At 36.4% G+C, this 20106-nt stretch overlaps 1 protein-coding gene across 1 annotated transcript in view; it reads left to right on the top strand.

Annotated features, from left to right (window-relative positions):
- LOC145664646 (monocarboxylate transporter 2-like) overlaps positions 1-20106 on the top strand; it is a 204534-nt gene that overhangs the window by 113048 nt on the left and 71380 nt on the right. The window contains exon 4 of the mRNA XM_081731484.1: positions 10992-11268. Coding sequence (XP_081587610.1) covers positions 10992-11268 — 277 coding nt within the window. The remainder of the gene's footprint in view (positions 1-10991; positions 11269-20106) is intronic.

The raw sequence follows: 20106 nt of genomic DNA on the forward strand, positions 1-20106 counted from the left end.
TTCGCCACCTCTACTCTGCCCACTCCTCCCAGTAGGATCGCAATGTCTTGAGCCAACAATCATGGCGGAAACGAAAGTAGCCAATCAGTCGATGGTATAAACGAGAGTAGCCAATCAGACGTGCCGATGCTCGGTTGTTTTTTTGGCTTCATCGATTTAATAGGATGAAGATACATATGGCCAGATCCTCTATTTATAACATTCTTGGTTTAACCGGATTTTTTTCTTTTATAACAAAAATTTGAAAACAAGAAAGACAAAACTAAATCAAAAGTTTAAACGTAATCCTAAGTTCTTCTTTCACATATTTTTGTAAAATTCTTTGTACCTAAGGCTCACCCTAGGTAATTTGCCGCCCCATGTGATGGCAACATTTGCCGCCCCCTTTCTCCAGAAAGAATAAATCTCAAAAGCCACGATTTTAAGTATGCTACCCTACTCCATCGTGAACAACGAACGGAAGGAAAAGAGCACTGAGAAAGGCCTAAACACTGCAAATACAATCACGTTGTGTCTGCTTTTTTTTTCTTTAAATAATCGTTATATCGTTAATCGTTATTCTATTATGATAGTTAAAGATAAAACAAACACACGTGCAGAGGAAAGATAGTAATCCTTTTTATAGAATTAAATATCAAGTTTCAATCTCAACATATCAGTTTGTAATTCCAGTGCAACTAGCACTTTTATCTTTGTTTCTTGACCTTCAATGATAAGGAACTTGTTTGTGACAAAGGCAAGACTAATTTTCATATCAAAACTGTAATAACTAGGACTCGGAAGATGAAGACCTAAAAATTGCCTAAAAGGGACCTATAAAAAGATCTAAAAATATCTTTAAAAAAATAAGGACATAAAAACTGGAAAAAAGGACGTAAAAATAAGACCCAATTTAATTAGAATTACATGTTTAGTGAATATAATGCTCAAGAAATACAAGCTTCTGGTAGATTAACGGTCTGTCCTTCTTCCACAAACTGAAGTACAAACTAAAATAAGAAAACTTCCTCACCTCCCCCCTTGCTGAACGACATTGTTACACCTCTTTATCTGACTTGTGATTGTTGCAGATCTAACCTTATCTGTCCAGTCGTTAAAGAATGTCTTATCATTGGAATTTTCTTTGCTAAAGAAAAGATGTTTAAGAGGTGGCGGTGATTCGAGTTAGGGGAGAGATGGGCAATGGCGATCACCTAAGAAAAATGGGTTTATTACGTAGTTTCATTTGCAAAATATATTGAATCAAATTTGTAAATACGTACTCCAATCTTTCTACAATAAGTGTGTAAAATAAAAAGAGGATCATTCTTACATTTCGGGAACCCGATGGAAAAAAACTCAAATTGCTACTTTGGTCGCCATTCCCATCACATGTTGGTAATGGCGATCACAGTATAAGCTTAATAAACACACACAGTTCCACAGGCATTTTTTTTTTTTTTTTTTTTTTTGCTAAACTGCGCCTTCGAAAGACTGAGAAACGTCAACTGAATGTTTTATTCAGGTTTTTTCAAAGACACGTCATAGATATATCCACGTGGTGAGTCCACAATAGTACAGTCAGCATGCACCCACGATCCACAAAGGTTACACCGATACCAAAGTTTCAGTGTTTGACTCAAGTAGGCGTATTACTTATCTTAGGTCTAGCCTCTTTTATAATTTTTGACTGGAGAAGTATTTCAAATCTTTGTTTGGAATGGCGATCACCATGTTGGTAAATCGATCACGTTGATCGACATTCCCAACATTGCGCCATTTTGAAAATTGAGCTGGTTATAATGTAAAACGTAGTTTATTTGAAATATAACTACCTGTATGTGTCGTGCACTAGACGAAAATATAACTTTTTATGAATCTTAGTAACTTCAAGACCTTACAATTTAAGATTGTACGTATCGTGAGTTGAAATATGCAGATCCATATAAGAAAATCAACAAAAACAAGTTTCAGCACGCTGTAGACTTCAGTCTTCTCTGACAACTTCCTCGACAATACACAAGAAAACCTTGCTACAAGAGGCAGATGGCAGCACTAGTTTGACTTCTCGGGTCACACAAGAGGGCAAAGTGGGCTGATCGCTATTTACTTCCTCTCCCATAGTGACAAGTAAATTTATTGTCGAAAGATGAAGTGCAAAAAAGACGTTGCGACCGATGAAAAGCTTTAAAAAAGACTAATAAAAAAAACGCCGAAAAAGGCAAAAAAAAGGACAAATGAAATCCACCTTTTCTGGCCTACAATGACCCAAAATGAACATATATTATGTTAAGTCTCGTCTTCGGGCACTGGTAAAAAAGATGATTTTTCTTCTACTTCCGGGCCCTAGTAATAACTAACTAAATGGAACAAGTGTTTGCTACTGTTCGAGACTTGAGTTCTTGTATTTGACAACCATCAAGCAATTCATGCTGGTATTTGTTTGACCATTTGCTTTAACACTGCCCGTGTGACTTTAAAATTAGGCGATTTAAACATGATTTATGAATGTAGTATTCAAATACAAGATCAGCTTAGTAAATTTAACTACCATCATCATCTGCTTCCAACAATAATTATTTATTTTAAATAATATAGTTATGATAGATTTTGCCCTCGAAACTCGCCACCCTGAGCAAATGCACATGTTATACATACGGTAGAGTCGGTTCTATTCGTATCAAGCAATATTGGAGCTACGTACAGCTCACAGATGACGAGAAGAACCCTAAAACAGGGGAAGCGGGGAAAGGTCAACGACACGGTCAAGTCCACTTTCGGTTTTTGAGGTGCGGTCTATACTTAGATGTCGTCTACTACTACGGGTAGTTATCTGTGTGCTATTCCGTGGTGTCATTTGAAACCCCCGTGCGAAAAGTGGGCGAGCCCATACCTACGTCACACTACTTCTGCTAGGTTTCTTCTCGTCATCTGTGAGCTGTACCTAATATTTTATCCGATCCCTTGTTGAACACTAATATTTGATTTTATTTCTCTATTAAATAAAGGTAATAAGACAACGGAACCTTGGATTCGTCGTTACGTTAAGACGACCCTGGTTGGTGCTTAACGTGAATAAATCATAGTGATATGTTAACAAAGGTTATTTTTACTTTTCTCTCTTTTTAAAAAAGGAAAAAAAATCTTCCCATGTTACTTGATAATACTTGCGTGAATAAAGCTTCTGGGAATATGAAGGGTGAAACGTTTTATAAGGTGAGAATATCTTGTAATTCCCTTAAGACTTCCACACCTCCTCAACACATTTTAGATATATAGAAAGAAGGCATTCCACTAGAATGTGTTCACCTAAATACACGCCTCCTCCCCTCATTCAATTCCAAAGCACAGAGATTTTATCGATTCAGAAACGTGATTTGACTGGAAAACTGATTTGGAACCTCAGTAAGTGAGAATCTGTGTTTAAAAAAAGAAAAAAAGAAAAGAAAAAAAGATGAAAACGGAGGAAGAAGAAAAACTCTGTGCTCTTGTATGATGTGTTCTCAAACAGATGTTTTTATTTGTGTGGAAATATAGATAGATATATAGCCTTGTCCTTTTTTATTGTGTACTCACGTGCTGTATCATCTACATATTCTGTTGAGTTGAGTTGATTTTGATTTTAACGACCTTTCAGCAGTGAGGCTATATAAGACGGGATCTACTGATTAACGTGGAAGAGCTCCCGCCTGGAATCGAACCCGGTCTCCCACACCAAAGGGGCGCATACGCTAACCGTTGAGCCACGAAGGAGTTGTATATATTGTTGTTTAACTGTAGAATATTCGTAGAAAAATGCAGAGTTTTTGTAAGTCAAGCAACTGTTCTATCCACTAATGATTGCAGGGGGTGGTCCACGGCAGAATTTCCCGCCAGAGCTACGAAATCCTCGCGGGACAGATCTCCGAACGAACGTGCACAACAAGAGATACCAGTATTTTTGCAGTACTAATTTAATCACCTGTCAATTGCAATTCCGCTCCGGGGGAAGTCATCTGAAATCATCACTGGTTCTAAGTATATTAAATGGGTGTAGGTGCATTCTGATGCTGTTTAGTGATTTCCTTGGACCGGAACGAGCCGGAATGTCGTTCCTTAAAATGTTGGTCTTAAGCTTAATTCATACAAAGTGTTTCGTGTCTGGCATTCCCATGCTATACTCCGTTCGTGCCACACGGCCGGAAGCACTGGCATCGTTAGCTTTTTAAATCGGAGGGGGTGGGGGGTCGGATAAATCAAAATCAAAATAATCTTTCCGGAAAAAGTTGTATACACAAAGTAGTATAGTTTCTTAAAATATATTTGACTAAAATCTGGGGAACGCGTCCCCCTGACACCCCGCTAACGACGCCCGTACCAAAACCATTCACACATACCATGCCGTGCCGCTACTGCTATCTACACTATTTTCCTTGGTTTCTGGTCAACTTCGTGTCGCTTCGTCTGCTCCGAATAAAGCTGAAGGATCGCGGCCCACAAGCCACGATCGGGCTGGTTTCTCTTCAAGGCGGCATAGGAACGGAACGGCACATCATGCGTGAATTTAAAAAAGACAACTAAATGAATTTTCAGTGTCAAAGACTAAAAGAAAACCTTGTGGACCAAGGCACGAATGGGGCAAAGCATGGAAACGGCACACTATGTGTGAATTAACCGTTAGATGTTTTGCAGTTCAGTTACAAATGTATATTATTGCCGTGAGACATGTGTATTATAGCCGTTGCGGTATATATATAGAGGTTCCTTACCAATTCCGTGCTGCACTGTACAGGAGATACTATCCCACTTCTGTGTTGCATCGGGCAAGAGGTTCCTATCCAACTACAAGATCTACGCGCTGCTCTGGGCGGGAGGTCCAACTTATAGAGAGAGGATTATTAGAGACATTACGTATTTGTGACTCAGTGTCCGAAAACTGAATAGAAACTTTTATAAGAAGAGATGAAGGATAGAAGGAAGATACACCTTGCCTTGAGGGTGTATCTTAGCCACCAGGTCTCGTTGCTCTTGACGATAGTTTTCAGGAAATTGAGTCTTGATCTCCTATGTCAATGAGGTTTCCACAGGCGTCAAGCGAAAGTTGCATTTGTTCCAGCATCAAAGTGTGGGGAACGACTCAGGAGCAAAGCTTGCGTTTACCGAAATCTCAGGTTACTATGAGGTCTCATGACCAATTCCCACTTCCTCCTCTATCATACGCACTGTCACACGACGATCCTGCTCCGAAAGTTACTTCACTTTCTGTACGTTGTCCGAGGTGCGTGCAATTGGAGGCCAGCGAGTTTGGGGTCGTGTTCCAAGGTGTCTCTTCCTTTCGGGAACGTTTAAACCACTCATAAACTTAATTCTAGGTGACAACACGATCTTCGTAAACTGTTGTCAGCATTTCATGAGTCTCATTCGCTGATTTTCCAAGTTCAAAACAGAACAGCATATTCGTTCGCTGCTTCATTTTGGTACCCATTTTTTGGTTTCGATTACCCGCACTACCTTCATGCGTTGTTTACACACGATAAGAATGCTCACAGCGCCGCCACTTGCTTCTCCAAATAGCTGTTAGCCTAATATAGGCAGATCGAATGCAATTGCTTGATCTACTATCGTTTTGCCTTCATTCTTTTTTGCAAAGCGCAACTTCCCTAGGACTATTGCCTGTGACAAACGTTTTGGCATTTCAGCTAAACGAATAAAACGCAAGCTCTGACGCGACGTTGCCAAGTGATAAAGGGGTGTGGTTATGTCTTGGCTAAGCAGACAAACTACAGCGCGATCAGGTGGTAGGGAATAGACTGAAGTGATTATGCACAAAATAAACGTGGCAATACCGCAGGCCTCTCATTTGCTAGCAGCATTTAAATGGAACTTGGAGCGCCGCCTTCAAATGCCAAGATGTTTGTCACGCTGTTTAGTTCGGGACAGTAATGCTCCCGGAAGTAGTAACGAAATACACAGTTCTGGTTGGTTGGCGTTATCCATTTCTTGCCACGTTACATTCAAATACCAGAAATCAAACGCTTCCTGCTGTCGGTTCTTGTGGCCAAGCGTGCTAGTAACGAATATCGCTTTTGGTGTGGGTTCAAACCCGAACATAGGAAATTTTTTTATTATTTTTTAACACTTCTTTTAATTAATATAAGATGAAAATAATACTCAAAAAAGTGATTTACTTATTTTTTGCAGATAAATAGTAATAGTAGGAGGAAGAGGAGAAGGGTAGTAGTAGGAGGAGGAGGAGGAAGAGGAGGAGGAGGAATGGGTTAGAAGATCCGCAGGGCTCATTTTGTTCCGCCTTCACCCGCTTGATATAAATTTTGTGGCCAACTTAAAACAGCTGGTTAGAGTAGCGCGCGAAAAAAACGTACTTCCGGGAGCATTACTCTCCCGAACGGGTCATACTTCCCTAGCACTCTTTCTTCCTCTCCTTTGCTTTTTTCTATATGTACATTTAGGTCGCCTTCAAGAATTAAAACTTTTGTTCTCAGGTACTTCCATTAACCTCTGGTCTACCTCTAACCAAAAACTTTGTAACTTCTTCCTTGCTTCCTATCTGAGAGGCATAATGAAATAATATAGTTACCAAATGATTTCCTTAGTTGCCATTAATATCTCAAAAACAGTGCTGCTAATTTAACCATTATACCATTCAACAATTATTATTATTTTACTTTGAACAAGATTGAGGTACCTAATAATACGAAAACATTATTTTAATAATTACTGTATAATAGGACTGAAATAATATTCAATGTCATCATTTCTGTACTTCGTGACCTAGAGTCTACTATTTCTTTATTCAAATGTTTTTACGACTGGATGAAAGTTGAAGAGTTGCCAGAGACAGTGGTATTAGCAATTTCAGAATACTATCTTTGGGTAGAACTCTTAATACACGGAGGGGGAAAAATAGTACTGAGCATACCATTAGCCTGTACTGAATATGAATGGAGATATGACTCTATGGGGGGAGAGGATTTTGTAGGTCCAAGTGGTAAACAGGTACAACGGTCTTGTATGAGGAACTGCAAACCCTCATGAATATGAATCACATGAAAGAGACAGTCCGAAAATTAATGTGTGGTGTGCCGTATCTATGAACCAACATATAAGCCCGTTTTTCTTCGAAGAAAACACTGTGACAGGAGAGACATATCTTCAAATTAATAGAAATTTCCTGATATCTGAATGGTTAGATTGGGAATCAAGGATCGCATCCGCTATCAGCAAGACGGAGCCTCACCCACACACACAGATTTTGCACAAGTCGCCAGAAACTACCTTCACCATCAGTTATCTGGCAGGTGGGTTGGGCTTAGAGGACTCACCCCTTGGCCCCCCAGGTCACCCGATCTGGCACCCTGTATTTTTGGATACTTGATCACGTTAAGACACAGTTGTATACGGAAAACTAAACAACTTGCAGAACCTGAAGGCTAAGATTAGTGAAGTAATCCATGACATTTCTGACGACGCCAGGCGGAATAACATTCACGGATTACTCCGAAGGTTGCAGGAATGTATGGATGTCAACGGATCCCAACTAGAGGTGTGACAATGATGCCGGCGGTGTATCTATGCATGATAATACAAAATGTAAGTCTCAATAAAGATTTTAACGTTTTTTTTTTCACTGCAATATTATTATTTCAGAAAAAAGTTATAAGCATTTGTTTTATAGCAAGGACTTTATAGCAACCCTGTATTAAATACTATGTACTTAATGCATATGTACTAAATACTTAACTATAATTAAGAAAGTCAGGCGTATATTAACTATCATGTGTACACGTGCACGAAAGTATATAGGTCTATATGTGAAATTGCAACTGCCTTTGTGTTTCGGTATTTTGCCTTCTTCCTCTTCAAAAACTACTGCTGGCGTTCCTGTCTGGAAGGTAAGTGAATATAGATACTGGCAAACGTAAGATATCCACAAAGGAAAACAAATTGCACGCCAGTCTCTTGTGTACTAAAGTGTTCATAAAATTGTCAATTTTGAAAACGATATGGGAGGAAGAGAGACCCTTCCCTGGCTGATAGGTCAACGATGCAGTTAATCCTACGGATAGGAAAACGAAAGAGGGAGGAGGAAATCTCAATTTCTTCAAATGGAACGAAGCAGCCATCTTCCACAAGAATAATTTTCAAATGCATCAGAATTCCTACTTGTAACAGGAAGAAAAAACTTACAATATTATTAGGATTTAACGAAAAAAAAGAAAGAAAATGTCCAAAGATGAAACCTATACCAATCGGTAGTCTTTTATACCGATCGATAGATCGATACGAGCGAGCTTTTATACTCTCATTTATCATTTTCTTTATCTCAATTAAAAAAACCTATACCAATCGATAGATCGATAGGCACGAATTTTTACATTCGCACTTATCATTTCCTTTATCTCAATAAAAATCTATACCAAGAATAGATCTTTTATATCAATCGACAGATCGATACGCAAGAGCTTTCACACTCAGGCGTATCATTTTTATCTCAATAAAAACCCATGCCAATCCATAGATCTTTTATACCAATCGATAGATCGGTACATACGAGCTTTTACACTCATGCATATCACTTTCTTTATCTCAATAAAAGCTTATGCTAAACCATAGATCTTTTATAGCAATCGATAAATCGATAGACACGAGCTTTTACACTCACGCCTATAGTTTTCTTTGTCCCAACAAAAATCTGTATCAATCGATGTCTTTTATACCATTCGATAGATCGATACGAACGAGCGTTTACACTCTTATTTATCATTTTCTTTATCTCAATAAAAACATGTACCAATCATTAGATCTTACTGAGCTGATAAAAATGAGATGTGTAAATGTAAAACCTGATGCGTAGTTTTCGAGAAAAACTAATATTTTTCTAAACCTAAAAATTTAAGTATGTGAGAACCGTGCCACTTGTTGAAGTGATATTGAAATATACGTGCATTAAGCTCTTTATTAAGACACTACAAGATGGCAATATGAAACTAAATGTATGGTTTATGGAACCCGGAGGATCAATGCCGCGTTCACAAAAGCCTTCCATTGACTTCTGTCCTTAGGCAATTAGATCCAGTTTCTATTTTGTATTCCTATTTCTGCAAGGCCCATCTTAATATTGCCCTCCTATCTGCGCCTAGGTCTTCGTAATGGACGTTTTCCGATTGGTCTTCCAGTTAAGTCTCTTCATCCCGGCGAAATTAAAATACCGCTAATTTTACAGTAATTATGTGATATCTTCAAATAAATAAAAGATAATTGAAATGTGGAACAAGAGCGCTCTAGACAATATCATTTTGCGTGAGGTACCGTTATCACAAGTTACCTAGTGGCTTTATGTTTTCAGCTGTTTACAAACGCGAAAATAAATGCCGATTTTCAAAATGGCTCGAAATCGAAAGCAGATAAGTGAGTCGTGATAACGGTTTCTCATGTAAAATGATATTGTCTAGGGCGCTCTTGTTCCACATTTCGATTATCTTTTATCTATTTGAAGATATCACATAATTAATGTAAAATTAGCGGTATTTTAATTTCGCCGGGATGAAGACTCTTAAGACTTTGAAAGCGTTCCTACTTTCTTCCATTCTGGCTACATGACCTACCTTTCTAGACTTGATGACCCTAACAATGTTTGCCAAACGTACAAAATGACAATACATAATATAATTAAATAGCCTTAAATTATCATTAATTCTGTTAAAATTATCGGTAACCTAAAATTATCATTTGAATTCCTGCTTTATACATAAATCTGTCGATAGATGAAATCACGCTGAACAGAAAAGCATACTTGAGGCTAAATTCTCTTGTGTAATTTTCTAGAAAAGCGGAAAGAACAAAATTTTTTGTGGTGGCTAAACAGTTATGTCGTTCGTTGCTGGTAATAATTGGAACTTTTTATTTTGCTGGAAAAAAAATTATTTACTTACATTCTGCATATGTAGCACAATACAATGTTAAGTAGCAGATTCTAACTATTGTTATTTGTCTTTTTCCTAACGGTAATAACAATACTCTTTACGCACACACTACTTGTGAATTTATAGGGTTATGACATTTCTGAATGAATGAATGAATCCTTAATCTAACATCCCACTATTATATGCCTTTAGTCTGAAGGAGACACATGATTAATGAAAATAAATTATTTTAAGGAGAATTCGTGGAATGATAACGTGGAAGAAAAGGGAAAACTTCAAGAAACCAACGTCATGGTGTTGTCCACAACAAACTCAGAGCCCACACGTTCTGTATCGCACTAGAGATGGGCACTCTACCACTGAGCCACCGTGTTTAAGTTTTTAGTTGTTTCACTTAAATTTCAAGTTTGCCTACCTACATTTTGATGAAAGGGTAAACTGTCAAATTTTTATTCGGTTGTTTCTCATTCCTACACAAGAATAATGTCCTTAATTATTTTTATTAATTACAAGTATTATTATTCGTGTTCATTGGAAAGGCACGTGACCTTGTGACTACATTACACAGCCGCCCTTGTTTAGCTCTCAACCTTTGAAAGAGTGCTCAGTGCTTTTACTGTTTGTCTCATTTTCTTCATTCTACCCAGTCAAATATTTATATATATATTCACCATTTTAATACATTTGACAATTACAATGTTTCTAAAATTGTTATTTCTCAATTTTTTTCGAATAGATATGTACTTCAGCTTCATATTGTTCATATATTGTTCATAAGGGCGCCGATTCCAGGGGGCCTGGGGAGCCCCCCCCCCCAAAAAAAAAGCTCATGTGGGCCCTACATTGTATTTATGAATATACAATATTTAACATAATTTGAATGCATCATTTGTCTTAAAATCCTCATATATGCCTCCTGTATCTGAATTCCCCCTCCCCCAAATTTACAGAGAAATCGGCGTCCTATTGTTCATTGTTCATTGATATGTTATATGGTTTCAGCTAATTAGCCTAGTGCTGTGTGAAACTTTGTGAATAAATAAATAACTATTGGGAACAAACGTTAACTTGTTGAATTTGTGATTTCAGCTCCATTGGTTGGCGTTTGGGTCTTCAGGCTGTGACTGGCGTGGTGTTTTTAACTTTTATCTTGGGGACGTTCTATCGCTCGGCGTCCCTCTACCATCCTCAACGCCGAGCAATCCTCCACCTCAAGAACCAGAAGAGAAAGATCAAAGATAAGAACAAGGTGGACGATAAACCACCGTTCTTTGATTTCTCCACGCTCAAGAGCAAGACTGTTCGAATTCTATTGGTATCTACGGGACTCAGCTCCTTTGGTATCAACACTCCTATTTTCTATCTGGTAAGTTTTATTAAATCTATTTTCCGTCTGGTTAAATATTAACATGTCTATTTTGTATCAGATTAAATATTTTCATTTTAATTTCTACCTAATTAAATACAGGGCGGCAATTAATTAATGACCACATTTATATTTGGTACAATTTAATTCGTATGAAACTTTCAGCTACAAAATTGAAGTAGTAAGTAGTATCAGTGTTTCTTCCAGACCTCTTTTTTTGGGGGGCACTGTCCCCTCGGAGCTCTGAGAGACCCTCGGAGCAGACCAAAATAATACGTCTATAGAATAATTATAATAATAAATAGAATAGTATCAGTAGTCCCCCCGGAATACTAAATGTGCTCCCCCGGAATATTGTTTCTGAAAGAATCACTGAGTAGTATGACACATGAAAATACAAGACATTAACAAACATTGCCGATAATTTGAAAATTAAAGATTTTAGGTATCCTTTCTTGAATCGTATGCATTTCTGACAACGAACTAACAGGTCACCCATAAATTTTGCAAGAGTTTAATTTGTTATTAAGTGAATTTGATTTCTTTTGGCAGTTTTCAGATCCTTTACGTTGTTTGGTTTATTGACATACACTTTAGACTGCAAATAGCCCCATAAAAAAAAAACTCTGAAGCAGTTAAGTCTGGGGAACTTGGAGGCCATTCAGTATCACCAAAGAGAGACATCTTGATTAGGACATGTCTGTTGCAGCAATTATCTTGTTTCAAAACCTGTGTGACTTGTTGCGCCGTTTTGCTGTGAGAACATCTCTCTAACATTGGGGTTCGGACGTTGTAACTCATGAATAAAAGAAATCTCTAAGCATTTGTTTGTGACGTTTGCCATTCACGGTTATAGTAACACCATTTTCTCTCATGTGAAAAGTTATCGCTTTTCCTGTCAACAGTCTCTTCAGTCAACAGTGTCAACAGTCTCTTGCGGACCGATCTACGCCTACTCATACATTTAGCATCCACTACTGTACCTCTCTTTATATGTGATTCAACATATCGCAGACTTTAATTTCCGAGAAACAGCTGCACACACTCCAAACCTGACGCTAAACCTTTGAGTAGTGATAACCGAGTAACTGCTAGCGAAATAAAATGGCACTATTGCTGCTCTGTCTTGTATTTTCCACTTTTCCATGTTACACCACTAAATTTTGCAAATGTTTTTCTTTATATTACCCTAAAAAAGAGAGAGAAAACAAATTATTTAGAACAACAAAACTTGCAAGAGCTCCTTTTCAAATACCACTTCAGTCAATTTTTCTCAATTTTAAACTTTTTATGATATTATGATATTGTGGGTGAGACGTAATGCCCATAGTATGTTGTTCTGTACCAATATACCAATCAAATGCCATTTTAAAATATTACATTATCATTAAGTGGTATTTGGAAAAGAGCTCTGTGGTCATTAATTAATTTCCCCCTATTTGCACTTTATTTTCTACCCGATAGGTATCAACATAAGTACTTTTTTATCTGGATGTAGCGTACTGGCTTGTGTTTGTTTATATAGCTGTAACAGCTTTGGAAGTCTTTCAGAAGACTTTGACTTATGTAAATGCACTCAAATTTATGATATCTGAAATATTTTGATATATTCATTATTTATTACTGCATTACTTCGAATAAGCCAAATAGAGTGTTAAGAAGTTCGGTTTATATTTAATTTTTACCATTTACTTCAATACAGCTTTTAAAGGATATGTACCTTTGTTCGAATTACCCAAGTTTGAATTAATTAAGAGTCCGGTGTATTATGTTGTTTACGATATCCCATGATGTTTATTGTTTATCAGGGGAGTAGGAGGCTGCTGTTTCAGAAGTTTATTTATAATGGCGTTCATTTTGCACTGAAAAGTTATCACTGTATATCTATGCGTGTTGAGTGAAAGAAGAACGACTGCTGTGAAGGACAGCGCAAGTGTTTTGCTGGTGTGAGTATAGATCCTGGATGCATTGAGGTCAGAAATCTATGTGTATAGTGTCAGTGAAAACCATATCAATAATAGATGAATATCAGCTCCTTACTTAGAATCCCTCGATTATGTCTGGAGTAGTTGGTTTTCATGTCACAGCATCGATTCGTCTAGATTTGTATCGCGTACTTGTATCCTTCAAGTCTGCAACTTTAATTGTACACCTAATTGCTATTCCTGTCTTCTTGGTTACTCTAATCACAGCATGCTTTTCGTCACCGTCCTTACTCTACTCGCCGGGAAGCCATGTTTTGTTCGAAAGTTTTTTTTTTTTTTTTTTTTTTTTTTAGTTCTTGAATACTACTGTTATTAGCTAGGAGCAGAACTCCCATATTTCTAGAATAATAAACCGGGACACTCTATAAAAATTTATATGAGTAGTTATTCACTTCATTTTTTGTCGAAATATCAAAATTAATCAGTGACGTATTTTGTGTATTCCGAGATTAACGGCGGCAGCCCTAGAATATAACAAAATAAAGTTATTATAATATATACTAATTTATATTTATATTTTAGTATCTTCTTTCAATGATAAAAGTTTTTAAGGACTGTATGTATTTAGGAAGATCCACTAACTCCTTTGCACGCTGTCTATCTCGCGAACATAAGAGGACTTTGTTATGACAACGCAGCAGAAACCACTCTCCAGCTACTACAGCATGAATCGTTTCAGCGCATTCTTTTTCACTCCACCTCCACCCACAGCGTACGAACGGAATGCCAGGTAACAGCAGTTGCCTCTAGAGAAATCGGTTTCTTGGACGTGATCGAAGGGTAAAGGATATTATACGAGTAATGAAAAGACATTTTGGGTGTCTCTGAAAATCGTCTCGGACATCTTGAACCTCCTTCCATAGTGGTTTGCGTCAATGCAACGAATTTTTGTTGTTGTTGTTGTTGTTGTTTTATAGTATTTTCGCGATAGTTGGCATAGCTGTTATAAATACTTGTTTCGTTATTTGCGTTTCGTTGCCAAGGCTCTTAGAGACATAAGCTCCTTCGTTGCTTAATCGCCTATTTCATCGTTCTTTATTACTCGGACAGCTTCCATTTACTCTGGTGAGTAGGGTTACCACCTATCCAATGTGAAATATAGGGATACTTCGTACAACAAATGAAGGTAGAAATATACGATCGTTTTTCCGTAATACTAATAAGATAAGTGTTACTAGTGAAGAGAGAGTCATATTTATCTACTTGATAAAAGGATAGTGTTTATATATATATATATATATATATATATATATATATATATATATATATATATATATTGAAGACTGTATAATAATGAGAAAACTAAACTCCAATAATAATAATAAAATAATAATAATAATAATAATAATAGTAATAATGTAGTGCTAGCCCAAGTCATCAAACTAGTATACGGCACTGGAATTAATTAAATAATAGGTCAATGCGGACCCAACGTGAGTAACAGAGAGGACCTTATTCTTTTGAGTGCAATATCAATGATTAATAAAAACAGATTAAATAAAAAAAATCACACGAATATTATGAACCAGGGGGCGGACCCTGGGTGTGTTCCAGTCTTCGAGCACCCGTCCAGAATTTTTTTGTGGAGATACTTAGTACCCACACGAAAACCACAGAAGAAAAATAAAAGAAAAATAAATAAAAAGAGGGGAAAAGACTAATATTTTGCCGCATTTCTTAATTTATAATAGAGTCTGATATTTTCATAGAGTGGAGAGAAGAGGTTTTAAGGTTCGGACGAACTTTAGCAGAGCGAGAACGCCGACCACTAGTTATATGTACAGTCATGTTATAAAAAGAAAACTTAACATCCGTCGTTCTTTCAAACCGTTGGATTCTTATTTGTAGATGGATTTAAAGCAAACAAATGGAAATTATGTTTGTAAATCAAAACCTCCATTTCAAGTCAAAAGTATTAAAGAAAAAAAAATAAAATCTTTGAGTTTTACATCACGTAGTTATGCCAGCTAGGCTAAAGGAGACGTTGATGATGAGCAATGAATGAAATGATGGAATGAAGAAAGTGAGACGAAACGGGAAAACTCCGAGAAAACCCACGCACACGGTGTTTGTTCACTTGGTGCGAGCTTGGATCGAACCAGAGACCTCATGCACCAGAGGTGAAAGCTCTACCACTGAGCCACTGCGGCCTAAAAATATTAAAGATTTCTACGCACAGTTTCGATAGTATGATCTCTTAAATTCAGATATAGATGACCTCGTGTGTTGAAAAAGGATTGTAGAAACGAGTTTTCACAACTTGCAATAATGTTTCTGAATCGTGACAATCAAAGAAATAAAATCAAAGATTAACGTTTGTCTGCCTATCTCGTACGAATTGCATTTTCTCCAGAATATATGACTAAAATTAACTGACGTTAAATCCACTGAGGACTGATCAAATGGTTGCATAATGGACTGGCTTTATGAGCATTGCCAATGTAACGTCATAATATGAACCTCAGCAATGTTTCCCTGAACACCTATAAGGAAAGTTTATGGATTCTCCTCCTTACATTTTATTCTAACAAATATTTTGTTTTCTTTCATTTTTAGTATTTCTTTCCGGAAATAAAGATCGTTTCTTATTCTTATTGCTTGCGTGTCTTCGGATGTTACTATTACTCAAAACAAAGTATTGTTAGAGAAAAGCCTGGTTTACACTTTCCAGCAAAATAGAAGATATTTTTTATCTCACAAGCTCTTTATTACTTTTTTTTATCTTTTAACATTGAGATATTCTTTTGAATAAAAAAAAACTATTTTTAAATACAACCGATCTGAAAGTTATTTTATGGATAAGAGATGGCGCTGTAAATACTAAGTATTGGGGAGCTTTGCTCTTAATTTTTATTCAATTTTTATTACTTACAATTCATTACTTTTGACAATTTTACTATTTATGACAATCTTAATACACTGTTTTTCAATTTTAATATAGTCATGTGCCGCTTATCATTTATTATTACATTAACAGTGTGATAAACAATTATATTTCAAACAGGCAGAATCGGCCATTTTGACACGTGCCATTTTAGTGCATACTTCAAATTTGATTTAAAACAAATTTAGTGAAATAGTCCACAAGCCTCTACGGCTGGGACTTCCTTTATAAATCTTCCGAAAGGGCGATAACTGTAACTGGAGTTATTTTAGTCGCTTATGTTTTATTTTTCTTCTTCACACACCCAATCAGATCTATTATAGGTAGTATGTGCGTTACCGTTATGTGATACAAGACATGAGTTTCATTTATGATCATGTTCCAGGTCGTCTCTTTTGATAGATAATTTTCACTTTATGCTTCATTTATATGGAGTCTGCAGATATAAGAAATGTTAGAAATATTTGATCAAATGTTGTGTTTGTGCATATGAATCCATATTGTTCTCACTGTTAATGACGTAGAGGTCTCAGTTGGTCGTTGAACTACAGAATTCCCTGTCGGTTTAGAAAAATGGCCTTTTCAATAGAGTTGGTAATTTTCGTAATTTCGGCCACTATTTTTTTTTTTTTTTTTTGCTTCTAATTTCTTTATTTTAAAATAATATTGAACACAAATATTAAAAATTTGTGAGTCATTAACCTTTTTTTTCTTTTGCTGTGGAAACCTTCCAAAATTTCGATTATATAGAGAAAACGCAGATATTAAAAAAAAAAAAGAAAGAAAGAAACGTCATATTAAAGAGATACGTCAATTAATTTCATCGTAGCTGTACACAATAGACCACTCACGCAGCAACATGTTAAGTCTTCATCCCGGCGAAATTAAAGTACCGCTAATTTTACAGTAATTATGTGATATCTTCAAATAGATAAAAGATAATTGAAATATGAAACAAGAGCGCCCTAGACAATATTATTTTGCATGAGGTACCGTTATCACAAGTCATCTAGTGGCTTTCCGTTTTCAGCTGTTTAGAAACGCGAAAATAAATGCCGATTTTCAAAATGGCTCGAAATCGAAAGCAGATAAGTGAGTCGTGATAACGGTTTCTCATGTAAAATAATATTGTCTAGGGCGCTCTTGTTCCACATTTCGATTATCTTTTATCTATTTGAAGATATCACATAATTACTGTAAAATTAGCGGTATTTTAATTTCGCCGGGATGAAGACTCTTAAGAACAAAACAGTTCTAAAACGTAAAACAATTGAAAAACCTTTCCCGGAGTTCATGTTTACTAAGAGACATCTCTCTGAGCTAACAACAAAAAGAAAATCTTAAAAATTTCAACAAAAGAAAAATAAAAAAAGAAAAATGTTTTAAAAGGATGCACTATTGATTCACTTAAAATTTAACTGCACCAGAGAAAAAAAAAAGCATTTGATTTTCTACTCTTTAAGTCTTCGAGCATTTTCTTCCCCTTTGTTCGTTGCTAGCGTGTATTGTCCTTCTCACTCAAGACAGAAATGTGTTTGATTCTTGGGAGGAATAAATTGAAGTCACAGCACATTGAAATAAAACTTTTCCAGACACTAAAAAAAATAAATAAAAAAATAAAGAGAAAGAGATTTACAAAAGAATTAACTAAGAAGATAAATAAAAAAAGGACATAATTTCCACTTAAGTGCAACTATTGCTGTACGTAAGTCATTTCAAAGCTTTGTTGTTGCTGTGTTTTGTGTCATTGGTAATGTAAAAAATACGCCTTGCACTTCTTTTGTACATGTCGATGATCATGCGTCAAAAGAGCTAAGCAAGAAAATCTCGAAGGCTTTGCCTGTACTTTACGACCGTTTCTAATGGTAATTGCTATCAACCCGTTCTGTGTTTTATGGCCAAAGCGTCCAAGAAGACTTTCGCTTGATCAAAAGGCTGAAACCCACTTTTCCATCACAAAAGAACGAATTGGGCGCTAAGATCTTGAGGTCAGGTCACTTCTCGGAGTTTCTTCCATCTTCTTCGGCCATTCTTCTTTATTCTATTACTTGACGTTCCTTCGTACATTTGCTATGTTCTCCACTAAGAGAGATGCTTAGAACATGAAAAACAAGAAACATTGACACCAAAATTGTGCTGTAGAGGCAGAAATTGATTGACAAATAAGATCTTCATTTTGACTAACACAGCTATTGACATACAAACAAATTGGAATAAGAAAATATTAAGAAGGCAGAAATATCAGCAAAATATGTGGAAAATTATTTGTAATTTTTAGAAACAGCCTATTCCTTGAGGAGAATTATAGCAAAAGACAGTAAATTTTAAATATGTAATTCAACTACTTTTCAGTGATTGGTTGGTTTATTTCAAGTTCCTTTCAGCAACGAGGCTATATGAGATGTGAACCTATAGCTTAATGTGGGATTCGAACATCGACTTCCTGTACCAAAGACGCATATGCTAACCATATACCCACGAGGGAGTTCTTACTTTCCGTTCATAACAATCATGAGTGGCTATGTAATGCAGTCACAAAGTCACGTGCCTTCCCAGTTAATAAGAAAATAATTACTGAAGAAAAAAACCAACAAATATTAGCATTTATTTCTGTACGCAAATGAGGAACAACTAATCAAAAAATGTATTAATATAAAGTTATTTTAATATAGAGTCTCCAACTCTGATGTTCATGATTGATGTCTGGCAACATAGAGTAAGTCACAATGCTTGATGTTATACTTTCGGCACATGTTTTCGCTGGGCTTTTTCTAGCGTTCACCTCCCTTGTAGAGCAGCCGTTTGAACGCCTGCTCTTACGTACAATGTAATCACACTTTTACTGTGCCTGAATAAACCTTTCGTTCTCTACCTCCTTGTGGCAGACAGAAATAGAACATTTAAAATTAAATTCAATAATTCACTATTGTAAGACATATACTGAATATTGCAACGATAATGTTTATATATATATATTTAGTTATAGGACAATAAGGATAATAGTCTGTACCTTATGATAAGAAATCTTGTGGCCAAACTTGTTTAAACTTGTTTTATTTATGCTCTTAAAGATATAATAAGTGAGGAAGCCATATTGATTGAAATGTATTTTTTGAAATTCTGTAAAATGAATGTTAAGTATTAAGGAAATACAAAGTTTAAAAGGGAATAAAAATAGTTTAATTTATTCAGTGGTGTCCACCCCCCCTCAAGTCCATGACGCAACCCCCCCCCTCAATTGTCTATCCGTAGGTGTTCTTCCATGAAAAAAAATCTTTTCGGTTAATTTTTACACCCCCTCAAACATATTTATATAGATTTTACCCCACCCCCAAATATTTCAATGACGCAGTTTGCGTCATAGCCCCCCCTTGTGGGCACCCCTGATTTATTGAAATAATTATGGTGGTAAGTTTTGGTGGTTGCTGAAGTAATTTTAAATAAACGGAGACCGCAATATTTAATTATATATGTGTGTTACCGTATATAGTTACGCAATAGCAAATTAGTAGCTATTTTTCTGTAGTATTTGTGCTTCACAAGAAAATTTAAAGAACGTCTTCATAAAGTGAAGTACCACTGGAAACTCTAAAGCAGAAGAGTGTTTTGCGCCGGAAGAGAGTGAGCGATTTCGCTACTAGTGCCGACATGACTTCCCTCTTGCAGAGCTCTGGACCCGCCTTTGATGTGAATAGAACATAGAACAATTTCTGCAAAGTGGATCCAGGGGTCTCAAAGATAGGTCCCGCTTGTCGTCGTCAAGGTGCTAGATCTACTGCTTCGACTTTTGATTCCCATGATTTGGAAGTCTATCCTAGTTTCATGTTTCCGTCGTACCCTAATCCTTTCTTTCTTCCCTTTCCTCGGATAGTGTAATCGCCCAGGAGCGTCAACGCTCATACGAGATAACCTAACATGGATATAGGTGCCAAAAGCTTAGAAATCTAATCCGTAATTTTAATTCCATGA

This window comes from Thermobia domestica, chromosome 1 (genome assembly GCF_964235325.1).
Source record: "Thermobia domestica chromosome 1, izTheDome1.hap1.1, whole genome shotgun sequence".
NCBI lineage: Eukaryota > Metazoa > Arthropoda > Insecta > Zygentoma > Lepismatidae > Thermobia > Thermobia domestica.